This window comes from Pristiophorus japonicus, chromosome 10 (assembly GCF_044704955.1).
Source record: "Pristiophorus japonicus isolate sPriJap1 chromosome 10, sPriJap1.hap1, whole genome shotgun sequence".
Classification (NCBI taxonomy): domain Eukaryota; kingdom Metazoa; phylum Chordata; class Chondrichthyes; family Pristiophoridae; genus Pristiophorus; species Pristiophorus japonicus.
In genome coordinates this window covers 104,582,427-104,598,429 of record NC_091986.1, presented here as the reverse complement: position 1 = coordinate 104,598,429, position 16,003 = coordinate 104,582,427, and the positions used below count along the sequence as shown (strand labels likewise).

The following is a 16,003-nucleotide window of genomic DNA, read 5'->3' as shown; positions in this document are numbered from 1 at the left end:
GAGATAAACTTGAAGTGCAAAGATAAACCCTGGCTTCTTACCTCCACTACCAACCATCTCCCTAAACTCTTCCCCTCTGCTCTTTCCATCCTCACTTTTAGCAACAAATGTGTGCAGCTCATGAATTTCTTTGACATCAAGATGGAGAACTTCTGTACAGTTGTCGCTGCTTCTTACCCCATTTCTTTTGCCCACCAAGCTAAATCTCCCCACATCTCTCTCAATTCCTTCCCTCTTGACCCTATCCCTACTCAACTGCCGACCACCCAACTTCCCTTCTTAAGTCCCATGCTGGCTGACATTGTACATGGTTTCCTCCCCTCAGGCTTTGTCTCTCCCACTTTCAAACGAGAAGTCATCCTTGTTCACAACCAAAAATATAAATGAAATCTAGTCACTTACTTTGTAACCACAAGCCTGTTAAACACAAGATTAACAGAAGACTGTTGTTATTCCAGCTTTTAGTCCTCATTAGAATAATTTCCATTAGGAGTTGGAGCACGCACATTTCTTTCAGTCTCTGCTTCTCGGAAGCCTGTTTTAAATGAACTTTGTACTGAAAGTGAACTGACAAGCTGGTTTCCTTTTTATCTTCATATAAGCTGGCACATGGCCTGACAAAAGAAAGGTGTTAAGGTTATTGAGGAAACATATGTGGGCCTTCTCCCAACATGTATATATTGAGAAATGTAATGTCTATTGTTCAGTAGAAACCCCAGTACATCTGTATGATTCTGCAGCTTTAAAAGAGTACAGTATTGCGACATATCTCCATAATAGTATGTCATTTATTCCAGTTATGTAATTTAAATATTTTTGTTAAAATAGTACACGTACTAGCTACGTTTAGATGATTTACATTTCTGGACTTGCACAATAACATTAAAATTTGTTATTTCTAAATATTTTCCTCAAGGGACATAAGACTATTGCAATTCTTACTTTTTTGTTCACTGAAAGCTGTGCTAAAGTCTAAATAAAGGCCTTTTATTTTAGACAAGCAGTACAGAGCAGTAGTTGCACTTTCCATCACCCTAAGCCAATAACAGTTATCTCAAAGGTGTGTGTGCATTTATTTAATTTATCTTATTTAGCTAGTCTTCACGTTTTCTGCATTAGAAAACAAGCACTGGCTCACTTACGACCATGCCAAAGTAACACACTGGGCAATTTTTCTTTTGCTACCACCCCCTTTGAGCTTAGTCAGTAGTGGATGGAAATAAGCCGACTGCTTGTTCTACCCACTTACCGCTGCTTTTACATGTACTGCTATTTTCTGGTGGACATATTCCTGGCAGCCAGACCGTCTGTCTGGAACAGGTGGGAGGCTCATTAAAGCATGAAAATAAGGGTTATTTAGACCCCAGTGCCATTTTCTGTTCTCACTGCCTGACTACTATTAGTTCCTGCTGCCCAGTTACCATATGGAATATAAGGTAGGAGACAGCCATTCTGAGCTGCTTTCAGACAGAACTGTATAGAGCTTTTGAAGATTCTTCCCATGCAGTAGCTTGTGGGTTTTTACACATTAAAGAATTTGAAAATGCCTGTAGTTGCTGCTTTACTGTTCTTAATCCATGATGCCTTCTGCTCCACAGCATTGCTTTTCTCTGTCCCACACAAGGAAATGCAGCTCCCCTGTAAGGTGTTGCTGCAGGCCTTTGCGAAGAGGCTGCATGGACCATGTTTGCCATCTCCAAATCTGCAAGTTGCCAATGGGGAGCACGTTTCGCGGTTACAGCTCACCTCAGCACTATCTCATTCACATTACTTGAAGCAGGCGCTACTGTAGGCATGCACAATGTTGAATGTATCAGAAGGCTAAAAATTCGATTGCCCCCAAAACTGGCCATGGGGATCACGATGCACAATTAACCAGCGCCTATTCAAAGTAATGCAGGTAGTAACATAGAAACATTGAAAATAGATGCAGGAGTAAACGATCCGGCCCTTTGAGCCTGCACCACCATTCAATAAGATCATGGCTGATCATTTCTTCAGTACCCCGCTCCTGCTTTCTCTCCATACCCCTTGATCCCTTTAGCCGCAAGGGTCATATCTAACTCCCTCGTGAATATATCCAATGAACTGGCATCAACAACTCTCTGCAGCAGGGAATTCCAACGGTTAACAATTCTCTGAGTGAAGGAGTTCTGCCTCATCTCAGTCCTAAATGGCTTACCCCTTATCCGAAGACTATGTCCCCTGGTTCTGGACTTCCCCAACATCGGGAACATTCTTCCTGCATCTAACCTGTCCAGTCCCGTCAGAATTTTATATGTTTCTATGAGATCCCCTCTCATCCTTCTAAACTCCAGTGAATACAGGCCCGGTCGATCCAGTCTCTCCTCATATGTCAGTCCTGCCATCCCAGGAATCAGTCTGGCGAACCTTCACTGCACTTCCTCAATAGCAAGAACGTCCTTCCTCAGATTAGGAGACCAAAACTGAACACAATATTCCAGGTGAGGCCTCACCAAGGCCCTGTACAACTGCAGTAAGACCTCCCTGCTCCTATACTAAAATCCCCTTGCTATGAAGGCCAACATACCATTTGCCTTCTTCACCGCCTGCTGAACCTGAATGCCAACCTTCAATGACTGATGAATCATGACACCCAGGTCTCGCTGCACCTCCCTTTTTCCTAATCTGCTGCCATTCAGATAATATTCTGCCTTCATGTTTTTGCCCCCAAAGTGGATAACCTCACATTTATCCACATTATACTGCATCTGCCATGTATTTGCCCACTCGCCTAACCTGACCAAATCATCTTGCAGCCTCTTAGCGTCCTCCTCACAGCTCACACCGCCACCCAGTTTAGTGTCATCTGCAAACTTGGAGATGTTACACTCAATTCCATCATCCAAATCATTAATATATATTGTAAAGAGCTGGGGTCCCAGCACCGAGTCCTGCGGCACTCCACTCGTCACTGCCTGCCATTCTGAAAAGGACCCATCAATCCCGACTCTCTGCTTCCTGTCTGCCAACCAGTTCTCTATCCACGTCAATACATTACCCCCAATCCCATGTGCTTTGATTTTGCACACCAATCTCTTGTGTGGGACCTTGTCAAAAGCCTTTTGAAGGTCCAAATACACCACATCCACTGGTTCTCCCCTGTCCACTCTACTAGTTACATTCTCAAAAAATTCCAGATTTGTCAAGCATGATTTCCCTTTCATAAATCCATGCTGACTTGGACCAATCCTATCATCAGAGAGGCGTTAGTCCGGGGTCAGCGAGAGGCCTACAAAAGGCCGCAAGAGGTGTCGGGAGGTGTGTCGGAGAGACGTGAGTCCGGGGTCGGCGAGAGGCCTACAAAAGGCCGCAAGAAGCGTTGGAGGTGTGTGGAGAGGCCCAGCTGGTGCAGCTACAGGGAGAGGGCAAAAAAGAAGTCGAAAGAAATAGAAAGGTGACGTCACAGCCAAGGGGGTAAGTGATTGGCTAGTGATTGGTAAGTAGTTTTTCTTTTTTCTCTTCTATATCAGTGAGTAACTTTTAACATTGTTGTTGCCAATTTAAATTAATCTAAGGGTTAAGTCATGGCAGGAGAGCTCGGACATGTGTTATGCTCCTCCTGTACTATGCGGGAAGTCAGGGACGCCCCCAGTGTCTCTGACGACGACGTGTGCAGGAAGTGTATCCACCTCCAGCTCCTGACGGACCGCGTTGCGGAATTGGAGCTGAAGATGGATTCACTCTGGAGCATCCATGATGCTGAGAATGACGTGAATAGCACGTTTAGTGAGTTGGTCTTACCGCAGGTAAAGAGTCCACAGCCAGATAGGGAATGGAAGACCAACAGGAAGAGCAGTGCAAGGAAGGTAGTGCAGGGATCCCCTGCGGTCATCCCCCTGCAAAACAGATACACCGCTTTGAGTACTGTTGAGGGGGATGACTCATCAGGGGGGAGCAGCAGCAGCCAAGTTCATGGGACTGTGGCTGGCTCTGCTATCCAGGAGGGCAGGAAAAAGTGTGGGAGAGCGATAGTGATAGGGGATTCAATTGTAAGGGGAATAGATAGGCGTTTCTGCGGCCGCAACCGAGACTCCAGGATGGTATGTTACCTCCCTGGTGCAAGGGTCAAGGATGTCTCGGAGCGGGTGCAGGACATTCTGAAAAGGGAGGGTGAACAGCCAGTTGTCATGGTGCACATTGGTACCAACGATATAGGTAAAACATGGGAAGAGGTCCTACGAGGCGAATTTAAGGAGCTAGGAGCTAAATTAAAAAGTAGGACCTCAAAAGTAGTAATCTCGGGATTGCTACCAGTACCACGTGCTAGTCAAAGTAGGAATTGCAGGATAGCTCAGATGAATACGTGGCTTGAGCAGTGGTGCAGCAGGGAGGGATTCAAATTCCTGGGACATTGGAACCAGTTCTGGGGGAGGTGGGACCAGTACAAACCGGACGGTCTGCACCTGGGCAGGACCGGAACCAATGTCGTAGGGGGAGTGTTTGCTAGTGCTGTTGGGGAGGAGTTAAACTAATATGGCAGGGGGATGGGAACCAATGCAGGGAGACAGAGGGAAACAAAATGGAGACAGAAGCAAAAGACAGAAAGGAGATGAGTAAAAGTGGAGGGCAGAGAAACCCAAGGCAAAAAACAAAAAGGGCCACTCTGCAGAAAAATTCTAAAGGTCAAAGTGTGTTAAAAAGGCAAGCCTGAAGGCTCTGTGCCTCAATGCTAGGAGTATTCGGAATAAGGTGGACGAATTAACTGTGCAGATAGCAATTAATGGATACGATGTGGTTGGCATCACGGAGACATGGCTCCAGGGTGACCAAGGCTGGGAACTCAACATCCAAGGGTATTCAACATTGAGGAAGGATAGGCAGAAAGGAAAAGGAGGTGGGGTGGCATTGCTGGTTAAAGAGGAAATTAAGGCAATTGTAAGGAAAGACATCAGCTTGGATGATGTGGAATCGGTATGGGTGGAGCTACGGAATACCAAAGGGCAGAAAACGCGAGTGAAAGTTGTGTACAGACCTCCAAACAGTAGTAGTGATGTTGGGGAGGGCATCAAACAGGAAATTAGGGGTGCATGCAATAAAGGTGCAGCAGTTATCATGGGTGACTTTAATATGCATATAGATTGGGCTAACCAAACTGGAAACAATACAGTGGAGGAGGATTTCCTGGCGTGCATAAGGAATGGTTTTCTAGACCAATATGTTGAGGAACCAACTAGGGGGGAGGCCATCTTAGACTGGGTGTTGTGTAATGAGAGAGGATTAATTAGCAATCTCGTTGTGCGAGGACCCTTGGGGAAGAGTGACCATATTATGGTGGAATTCTACATTAGGATGGAGAATGAAACAGTTAATTCAGAGACCATGGTCCAGAACTTAAAGAAGGGTAACTTTGAAGGTATGAGGCGTGAATTGGCTAGGATATATTGGCGAATGATACTTAAGGGGTTGACATTTAGAGACCGCATGGATGAACTACTACAATTGTACATCCCTGTCTGGCGTAAAAATAAAAAAGGGAAGGTGGCTCAATCGTGGCTATCAAGGGAAATCAGGGATTAAAGCCAAGGAAGTGGCATATAAATTGGCCAGAAATAGTAGCGAACCCGGGGACTGGGAGAAATTTAGAACTCAGCAGAGGAGGACAAAGGGTTTGATTAGGGCAGGGAAAATAGAGTACGAGAGGAAGCTTGCAGGGAACATTAAGATGGACTGCAAAAGCTTCTATAGATATGTAAAGAGAAAAAGATTAGTAAAGACAAATGTAGGTCCCCTGCAGTCAGAATCAGGGGAAGTCATAACGGGGAACAAAAAAATGGCAGACCAATTGAACAAGTACTTCGGTTCGGTATTCATTAAGGAGGACACAAACAACCTTCCGGATATAAAAGGGGTCAGAGGGTCTAGTAAGAAGGAGGAACTGAGGGAAATCCTTATTAGTCGGGAAATTGTGTTGGGGAAATTGATGGGATTGAAGGCCGATAAATCCCCAGGGCCTGATGGTCTGCATCCCAGAGTACTTAAAGAGGTGGCCTTGGAAATAGCGGATGCATTGACAGTCATTTTCCAACATTCCATAGACTCTGGATCAGTTCCGATGGAGTGGAGGGTAGCCAATGTAACCCCACTTTTTAAAAAAGGAGGGAGAGAGAAAACAGGGAATTATAGACCGGTCAGCCTAACATCGGTAGTGGGTACAATGTTGGAATCAATTACTGAGGATGTCATCGCAGTGCATTTGGAAAGAGGTGACATGATAGGTCCAAGTCAGCATGGATTTGTGAAAGGGAAATCATGCTTGACAAATTTTTTGGAATTTTTTAATGATGTTTCCAGTAGACTGGACAAGGGTGAACCAGTTGATGTGGTGTATTTGGACTTTCAGAAGGCTTTCGACAAGGTCCCACACAAGAGATTAATGTGCAAAGTTAAAGCACATGGGATTGAGGGTAGTGTGCTGATGTGGATTCAGAACTGGTTGGCAGACAGGAAGCAAAGAGTAGGAGTAAATGGGTACTTTTCAGAATGGCAGGCAGTGACTAGTGGGGTACCGCAAGGTTCTGTGCTGGGGCCCCAGCTGTTTACATTGTACATTAATGATTTAGACGAGGGGATTAAATGCAGTATCTCCAAATTTGCGGATGACACTAAGTTGGGTGGCTGTGTGAGCTGCGAGGAGGATGCTATGAGGCTGCAGAGCGACTTGGATAGGTTAGGTGAGTGGACAAATGCATGGCAGATGAAGTATAATGTGGATAAATGTGAGGTTATCCCCTTTGGTGGTAAAAACAGAGAGACAGACTATTATCTGAATGGTAACAGATTAGGAAAAGGGGAGGTGCAACGAGACCTGGGTGTCATGGTACATCAGTCATTGAAGTTTGACATGCAGGTACAGCAGGCGGTTAAGAAAGCAAATGGCATGTTGGCCTTCATAGCGAGGGGATTTGAGTACAGGGGCAGGGAGGTGGTACTACAGTTGTACAGGGCCTTGGTGAGGTCACACCTGGAATATTGTGTACAGTTTTGGTCTCCTAACTTGAGGAAGGACATTCTTGCTATTCAGGGAGTGCAGCGAAGGTGCACCAGACTGATTCCTGGGATGGCGGGACTGACATATCAAGAAAGACTGGATCACCTGGGCTTGTATTCACTGGAGTTCAGAAGAATGAGAGGGGATCTCATAGAAACGTTTAAAATTCTGACGGGTTTAGACAGGCTAGATGCAGAAAGAATGTTCCCAATGTTGGGGAAGTCCAGAACCAGGGGTCACAGTCTAACGATTTAGGACCGAGATGAGGAGAAACTTCTTTACCCAGAGAGTGGTGAACCTGTGGAATTCTCTGCCACAGAAAGTTGTTGAGGCCAACTCACTAAATATATTCAAAAAGGAGTTAGATGTAATCTTTACTACTAGGGGGATCAAGGGGTATGGCGAGAAAGCAGGAATGGGGTACTGAAGTTGCATGTTCAGCCATGAACTCATTGAATGGCGGTGCAGGCTCGAAGGGCCGAATGGCCTACTCCTGCACCTATTTTCTATGTTTCTATGTTTCTATTAGCTTGGATGATGTGGAATCGGTATGGGTGGAGCTATGGAATACCAAAGGGCAGAAAACGCATGTGGGAGTTGTGTACAGGTTACCAAATAGTCGTAGTGATGTTGGGGGCAGCATCAAACAAGAAATAAGGGATGTGTGCAATAGAGGTGCAGCAGTAATCATGGGCGACTTTAATCTACATATTGATTTGGCTAACCTAATGGGTAGCAATGCGGTGGAGGAGGATTTCCTGAAGTATTAGGGATGGTTTTTGAGACCAATATGTCGAGGAACCAACCAGAAAGCTGGCCATCCTAGACTGGGTGATGTGTAATGAGAAAGGACTAATTAACAATCTTGTTGTGCGAGGTCCCTTGGGGAAGAGTGACCATAATATGGTAGAATTCTTTATTAAGATGGAGAGTGACAAAGTTAATTCAGAAACTTAAGGAAAGGTAACTTTGACGGTATGAGGCGCGAATTGGCTAGATTAGACTGGCAAATGATACTTAAAGGGTTGATGGTGGATAGGCAATGGCAAACCTTTAAAGATCATATGGACAAACTTCAACAATTGTACATCCTGTCTGGAGTAAAAATAAAACAGGGAAGGTGGCTCAACCGTGGCTAACAAGGGAAATTAAGGATAGTGTTAAATCCAAGGAAGAGGCATACAAATTAGCCAGAAAAAGTAGCAAACCGGAGTACTGGGAGAAATTTAGAATTCAGCAGAGGAGGACAAAGGGTTTAATTAAGATGGGGAAAATAGAGTACGAGAGGAAGCTTGCCGGAGGCATAAAAACTGACTGCAAAAGCTTCTATAGATATGTGAAGAGAAAAAGATTAGTGAAGACAAACGTAGGTCCCTTGCAGTCAGATTCAGATGAATTTATAATGGGGAACAAAGAAATGGCGGACCAATTGAACAAATACTTTGGTTCTGTCTTCACAAAGGAAGACACAAATAACCTTCCGGATGTACTAGGGGACCGAGGATCTCGTGAGAAGGAAGAACTGAAAGATATCCTTATTAGGCGGGAAATTGTGTTTGGGAAATTAACGGGATTGAAGGCCGATAAATCCCCAGGGCCTGATAATCTGCATCCCAGAGTACTTAAGGAAGTGACCCTAGAAATAGTGGATGCATTGGTGATAATTTTCCAGCAGTCTATCCACTCTGGATCAGTTCCTGTGGACTGGAGAGTAGCTAATGTAACACCATTTTTTAAAAAAGGAGGGAGAGAGAAAACAGCTAATTATAGACTGGTTAGCCTGACATCAGTAGTGGGGAAAATGTTGGAATCAATCATTAAGGATGAAATAGCAGCGCATTTGGAAAGCAGTGATAGGATTGGTCCAAGTCAGCATGGATTTATGAAAGGGAAATCATGCTTGACAAATCTTCTAGAATTTTTTGAGGGTGTAACTAGTAGATTGGACAAGGGAGAACCAGTGGATGTGGTGTATTTCGACTTTCAAAATGCTTTTGACAAGGTCCCACACACGAGATTGGTGTGCAAAATCAAAGCACATGGTATTAGGGGTAACGTACTGATGTGGATAGAGAACTGGCTGGCAGACAGGAAACAGAGAGTCGGGATAAACAGGTCCTTTTCAGAATAGCAGGCAGTGACTAGTGGAGTGCCGCAGGGCTCGGTGCTGGGACCCCTGCTCTTTACAATATATATTAATGATTTATATGATGGAATTGAGTGTAATATCTCCAAGTTTGCAGATGGCACTAAACTGGGTGGCGGTGTGAACTGTGAGGAGGACGCTAAGAGGCTGCAGGGTGACTTGGACAGGTTAGGCGAATGGGCGAATACATGGCAGATGCAGTATAATGTAGATAAATGTGAGGTTATCCACTTTGGGGGCAAAAACACGAAGGCAGAATATTATCTGAATGGCGGCAGATTAGAAAAAGGGGAGGTGCAGCGAGACCTGGGTGTCATGGTTCATCAGTCCTTGAAAGTTGACATGCAGGTACAGCAGGCGGTGAAGAAGGCAAATGGTATGTTGGCTTCATAGCAAGAGGATTTGAGTATAGGAGCAGGGAGGTCTTACTGCAGTTGTACAGGGCCTTGCTGAGGCCCCACCTGGAATATTGTGTTCAGTTTTGGTCTCCTAATATGAGGAAGGACATTTTTGCTATTGAGGGAGTGCAGCGAAGGTTCACCAGACTGATTCCAGGGATGGCTGGACTGACACATGAGGAGAGACTGGATCAACTGGGCCTTTATACACTGGAGTTTAGAAGGATGAGAGGGGATCTCATAGAAACATATAAGATTCTGACGGGACTGGACAGATTAGATGCGGGAAGAATGTTCCCGATGTTGGGGAACCAGGGCACACAGTCTTAGGATAAGGGGCAGGCCGTTTAGGACTGAGATGAGGAGAAACTTCTTCACTCAGAGAGTTGTTAACCTGTGGAATTCCCTGCTGCAGAGAGTTGTTGATGCCAGTTCATTGGATATATTCAAGAGGGAGTTATATGTAGCCCTTACGGCTAAAGGGATCAAGGGGTATGGAGAGAAAACGGGAACGGGGTACTGAAGGAATGATCAGCTACGATCTTATTGAATGGTGGTGCAGGCTCGAAGGGCCGAATGGCCTATTTCTGCACCTATTTTCTATGTTTCTATGTTAAGATTTTTGCTCCCGCACTGGATGTGGCCAACTCAGCTGCTCCACTCAATCCCCGACGGCGTCTGATGAGTCTCCGACCAGCTCCATCCACAGGATTGGACCCTACCCTCTCTCTCCGCCCTCACACTCAATCTCAGCGATGTTCTGGACTGTACCCTCTCTCTCCGCCCTCGCATCCAGCTGTCGGCGCTTCGGCTCGACACTCTCTCTTCACACCCGACCCCGGCGACCTTCTAGCCTCCCTACGGAGTCCCTGAGAGTACATGGTGCGTGCAATGGCTGCGGCCACTCTGACCTCTCAGACCTCTGCTCCTCCTATGAAGTGGCTCTCTGGCCATCCCAATGCCTGCCCTCAGCCTGGAGCTAATACCTGGGAGAGGGAAGCATTGCCACAAATCTCTCGCCCCCACTCTCCACACCTCGGATCTCTGACCATCTCTCCGAAAGGCACTGCTCAGCGATGAGCTTATGGCTCACATCCCACCGTTGGCAATTAGGTCCATACAGTAGAGCTTGGTCCTCAGTCATCTTGGACCCCCTTGCCAGTGGGTCAAGACCTCGCTCTGCTAAGCCCATGTGTTAGCTGGTGTGCAATGGCTACCCCACATTAAAATAACTCACGCATAAGCAACTTCCACCCTTCAAAATGCAGTTTGGGACCTGGAACGTCAGAACCCTCATGGACAACCCCAACAGCAACAGACTGGAACACCACACTGCTATCGTTGTTCGTGAGCTCAGACGCTTCAACTTTAGCATCACTGCCCTATGTGGGACCCGGCGGGCAGGGGAAGGCCAGCTCAAAGAGCAAGGTGGTGGTTACATCTTCTTCTGGAAAGCTAAACCAGAAGAAGAACACCGCCTCCATGGAGTGGGCTTCGCCATCAAGAATGAGCTGGTGGGCCACCTTATACGCATTGGTCTTTGATTTGATACTCTCCTTTATTTCCTTGGTTATCCATGGCTGGTTAGCCCTTCTCTTACCGCCCTTCTTTTTCTGGAATATATTTTTGTCGCGCACTGTGAAAGAGCTCCTTAAAAGTCCTCCACTGTTCCTCAATTGTGCCACCGTTTAGTCTGTGTTTCCAGTCTACTTTAGCCAACTCTGCCCTCATCCCACTATAGTCCCCTTTGTTTAAGCATAGTACGCTCGTTTCTGACACAACTTCCTCACCCTCAATTTGTATTACAAATTCAACCATACTGTGATCACTCATTCCGAGAGGATCTTTTACTAGGAGATCATTTATTTTTCCTGTCTCATTACACAGGACCAGATCTAAGATAGCTTGCTCCCTTGTAGGTTCTGTTACGTACTGTTCGAAGAAACAATCCTGTATGCATTCTATGAATTCGTCCTCCAGGCTACCCCATGCGATTTGAGTTGATCAATCGATATGTAGGTTAAAATCCCCCATGACTACTGCTGTTCCTTTTTCACATGCCTCCATTATTCCCTTGATTATTGCCCGCCCCACCGTGAAGTTATTATTTGGGGGTCTATAAACTACGTCCACCAGTGACTTTTTCCCCTTACTATCTCTAATCTCCACCCACAATGATTCAACATTTTGTTCATTAGAGCCAATATCGTCTCTCACAACTGCCCTGATATCATCCTTTATTAACAGAGCTACCCCACCTCCTTTCCCTTCTTGTCTATCTTTCCGAATCGTTAGATACCCCTGTATGTTTAATTCCCAGTCTTGGCCACCCTGCAACCACGTTTCTGTAATGGCCACCAAATCATACCCATTTGTAATGATTTGTGCCGTCAACTCATTTACTTTATTTCTAATACTGCGTGCATTTAGGTAGAGTGTTTTAACCCTAGTTTTTAAACCATGATTTTTAGTTTTGACCCCTCCTGCAGCCCCTTTATATTCAGTGGCCCTTTTTGTTTTTTGCCTTGGGTTTCTCTGCCCTCCACTTTTCCTCATCTCCTTTCTGTCTTTTGCTTTTGTCTCCTTTTTGTTTCCCTCTGTCTCCCTGCATTGGTTCCCATCCCCCTGCCATATTAGTTTAACTCCTCCCCAACAGCACTAGCAAACACTCCCCCGAGGACATTGGTTCCGGTCCTGCCCAGGTGCAGACCGTCCGGTTTGTACTAGTCCCACCTCCCCCAGAACCTGTTCCAATGCCCCAGGAATTTGAATCCCTCCCTGCTGCACCACTGCTCAAGCCACATATTCATCTGCGCTATCCTGCGATTCCTACTCTGACTAGCACGTGGCACTGGTAGCAATCCCGAGATTACTACTTTTGAGGTCCTACTTTTTAATTTAGCTCCTAGCTCCTTAAATTCGTCTCGTAGGACCTCATCCCTTTTTTTACCTATGTCGTTGGTACCAATGTGCACCACGACAACTGGCTATTCTCCCTCCCTTTTTAGAATGTCCTGCACCCACTCCGAGACATCCTTGACCCTTGCACCAGGGAGGCAACATACCATCCTGGAGTTTTGGTTGCGGCCGCAGAAACGCCTATCTATTCCCCTTACAATTGAATCCCCTATCACTATTGCTCTCCCACTCTTTTTCCTGCCCTCCTGTGCAACAGAACCAGCCACGGTTCCATGAACTTGGCTGCTGCTGCCCTCCCCTGATGAGTCATCCCCCTCAACAGTACTCAAAGCAGTGTATCTGTTTTGCAGGGGGATGACCGCAGGGGACCCCTGCACTACCTTCCTTGCACTGCTCTTCCTGCTGGTCTTCCATTCCCTTGCTGGCTGTGGACCCTTCACCTGCGGTAAGACCAACTTGCTACACGTGCTACTCATGTCATTCTCAACATCGTGGATGCTCCAGAGTGAATCCACCCTCAGCTCCAAATCCGCAACACGGTCCGTCAGGAGCTGGAGGCGGATACACTTCCCGCAGATGTAGTCGTCAGGGACACCGGAAGTGTCCCTGAGTTCCCACATGGTACAGGAGGAGCATATCACGTGACCGAGCTCTCCTGCCATGACTTAACCCTTAGATACCTTCAAATTGGCAACAACAATGTTAAACGGTTACTTACTGATATCACCTTTTGATTTCTTTCCACTTCTTTTTTGCCTTCTTTCCCCGCTGCAGCTGCACCGGCTGGGCCTTTATAGGCCTCACCAACCACGCACTCCCACCTCTCGGACTGCCGCCGTCTCTCGCTGCCGCTGGGCCTTTATAGGCCTCACCAACCACGCACTCCCACCTCTCGGACTGCCGCTGCCTCTCCACGCACCTGGGCCTTTATAGGCCTCACCAACCACGCACTCCCGCTTCTCGGACTGCCGCCGTCTCTCGCTGCCGCTGGGCCTTTATAGGCCTCACCAACCACGCACTCCCACCTCTCGGACTGCCGCCGCCTCTCGCTGCCGCTGGGCCTTTATAGGCCTCACCAACCACGCACTCCCACCTCTCGGACTGCCGCCGCCTCTCGCTGCCGCTGGGCCTTTATAGGCCTCACAAACCACGCACTCCCGCCTCTCGGACTGCCGGCGCCTCTCGCTGCCGCTGGTCCTTTATAGGTCTCACCAACGCCACGCACTCCCGCCTCTCGGAGTGCCGCCGCCTCTCGCTGCCGCTGGTCTGATCCAAGTGCTTTCTGCACGTTTGCCCATTCAACAGTTTAACAACAAACATTCTATTCCCCTCCTTGACTAAAACAGTGGCAGCAATCCATTTTGGACCATGACCATAATTGAGAACAAACACAGGATCATTAACCTCAATGTCACGCAATACAGCTGCGCGATCATGGTACACGTTATGCTCGTGCCGCCGGGTTTCTACGTGATCATTGAGATCGGGGTGGACGAAGGAGAACCTGGTTTTGAGTGCTCTCTTCATCAACAATCCTGCAGGGGGAACCCCGGTGAGCGAGTGGGGGCGTGTCCGGAAGCTGAGCAGGACCCGAGATAACCGGGTCTGCAAGGAGCCGTCCGTTACGCATTTCAAGCTCTGCTTGATGGTTTGGACTGCTCGTTCTGCTTGACCATTGGAAGCGGGCTTAAATGGGGCAGACCTGACATGCTTAATGCCATTGCGGGTCATGAACTTGTTGAATTCCGAGCTGGTGAAACATGGTCCATTGTCACTAATAAGGATGTTGGGCAAACCATGGATGGCGAACATGGCCCTGAGGTTTTCAATGGTGGCAGTGGACGTACATGATGACATTATTATATATTCAATCTATTTGGAGTAAGCGTCCATTGCTACTAGAAACATCTTTCCTCAAAAAGGGCCAGCAAAATCTATGTGGACCCTGGACCACAGTTTGGAGGGCCATGACCACAGGCTCAGTGGGGCCTCCCTTGGTGCGTTGTTCAACTGTGAGCAAGAGTTACATTGTTGTACGCATGACTCCAATTCGGAGTCAATGCCGGGCCACCAAACGTGCGACCTGGCGATAGCCTTCATCATGACAATGCCTGGGTGGGTACTGTGTAGGTCGCGTATAAACGTTTCCCGGCCTTTTTTTGGCAACACCACGTGATTCTCTCATGGGAGATAATCTGATTGGATGGACAATTCATCCTTACAACGATGGAACGGCTTAATTTCATCTTGCATTTCCCCGGGAACCACCGACCAGTTCCCATTGAGGACACAGCTTTTTATGAGTGATAGCACCGGGTCCTGGCTAATTTGATTTGGCGAGCCATGACGGGTGACCCCCTCGCTCTCAAAAGCATCCATTACAAGAAGCAAGTCTGCGGGATGCGCCATTTCCACCCCGGTAGTGGGCAATGGCAGCCGACTGAGAGCGTCAGCGCAGTTCTGGTGTGGTGGATTACATAGTCATACGCAGACAATGTTAGTGCCCATCTTTGGATGCAGAATGAAGCATTGGTGTTGATACCTTTGCTTTCTGAGAGCAGTGAGGTAAGCGGTTTGTGATCGGTTTCAAGCTTGAACCGGAGACTAAATAGGTATTGGTGCATTTTCTTAACCCTGTATACACATGCTAACGCTTCTTTCCCAACCATACTGTAGGCTCTTTCAGCCTTGGATAAACTTCTGGATGCATATGCAACCAGTTGCAGTCTGCCTGACACATTTGCTTGCTGTAACACAACCGACCCCGTGTGACGGCGCAACACAAGCTAGTACTAAACGTTTACATGGGTCATACAATACAAGTAACTTCTTAGAGCATAGCAGGTTTCTGGCCTTATTAAAGGCTGTCTCTTGTGATTTACCCGAAACCCAGTCGTCACCCTTGCATAGCAATAAATGCAAGGCTTCCAGCAAAGTGCTCAACCCCGGTAGAAAGTTACCAAAATAGTTGAGGAGTCCCAGGAACGAACGCAGATCTGTCACATTCTGTGGTCTGAGTGCATTCTTGATGGCTTCCGTCTTGGAGTCCGTGGGTCTGATGCCGTCTGCTGCAATCTTTCTCCCCAGAAATTAGACCTCTGGTGAGGAAAACACACTTGGAGCGTTTCAGCCTGAGCCCCACTCTGTCCAGTCGCTTTAGAACCTCTTCCAGGTTGTGCGAGTGTTCGGTGGTGTTGCGACCGATGATCAAGGTTTCGTCTTGGAACACCACAGTGTGTGGAACCGATTTCAGCAGACTCTCCATGTTCCTCTGGAAGATGGCCACAGCTGAGCGAATCCCAAAGGGGCATCTCTGGTACACGAACAGTCCTTTGTGCGTGTTGATGCACGTCAATTTCTTTGATGTTCAGCCAACTCCTGTGTCATGTAAGCAGAGGTTAGATCCAGCTTGGTGAACGATATTCCCCCTGCTAGCGTTGTGAATAGGTCCTCCGCTTTAGGTAGTGGGTACTGGTCCTGTAATGAGACTCGGTTGATCGTTACCTTGTAGTCCCCGCAGATTCTGAC

The 16,003-nt window shown here is 47.2% G+C and overlaps 1 protein-coding gene across 1 annotated transcript in view; it reads right to left on the bottom strand.

Annotated features, from left to right (window-relative positions):
• Nucleotides 1–15,740, bottom strand: part of LOC139274611 (V-set and transmembrane domain-containing protein 5) — a 31,178-nt gene extending 15,438 nt beyond the window's left edge. Inside the window, exons 1-2 of the mRNA XM_070891289.1 lie at nucleotides 15,592–15,740; nucleotides 403–614 (exon numbers count right to left, since the gene is read on the bottom strand). Of these exons, the coding sequence (XP_070747390.1) occupies nucleotides 403–614; nucleotides 15,592–15,740 (361 nt within the window). The remainder of the gene's footprint in view (nucleotides 1–402; nucleotides 615–15,591) is intronic.
• Nucleotides 15,741–16,003: the final 263 nt, after the last annotated feature.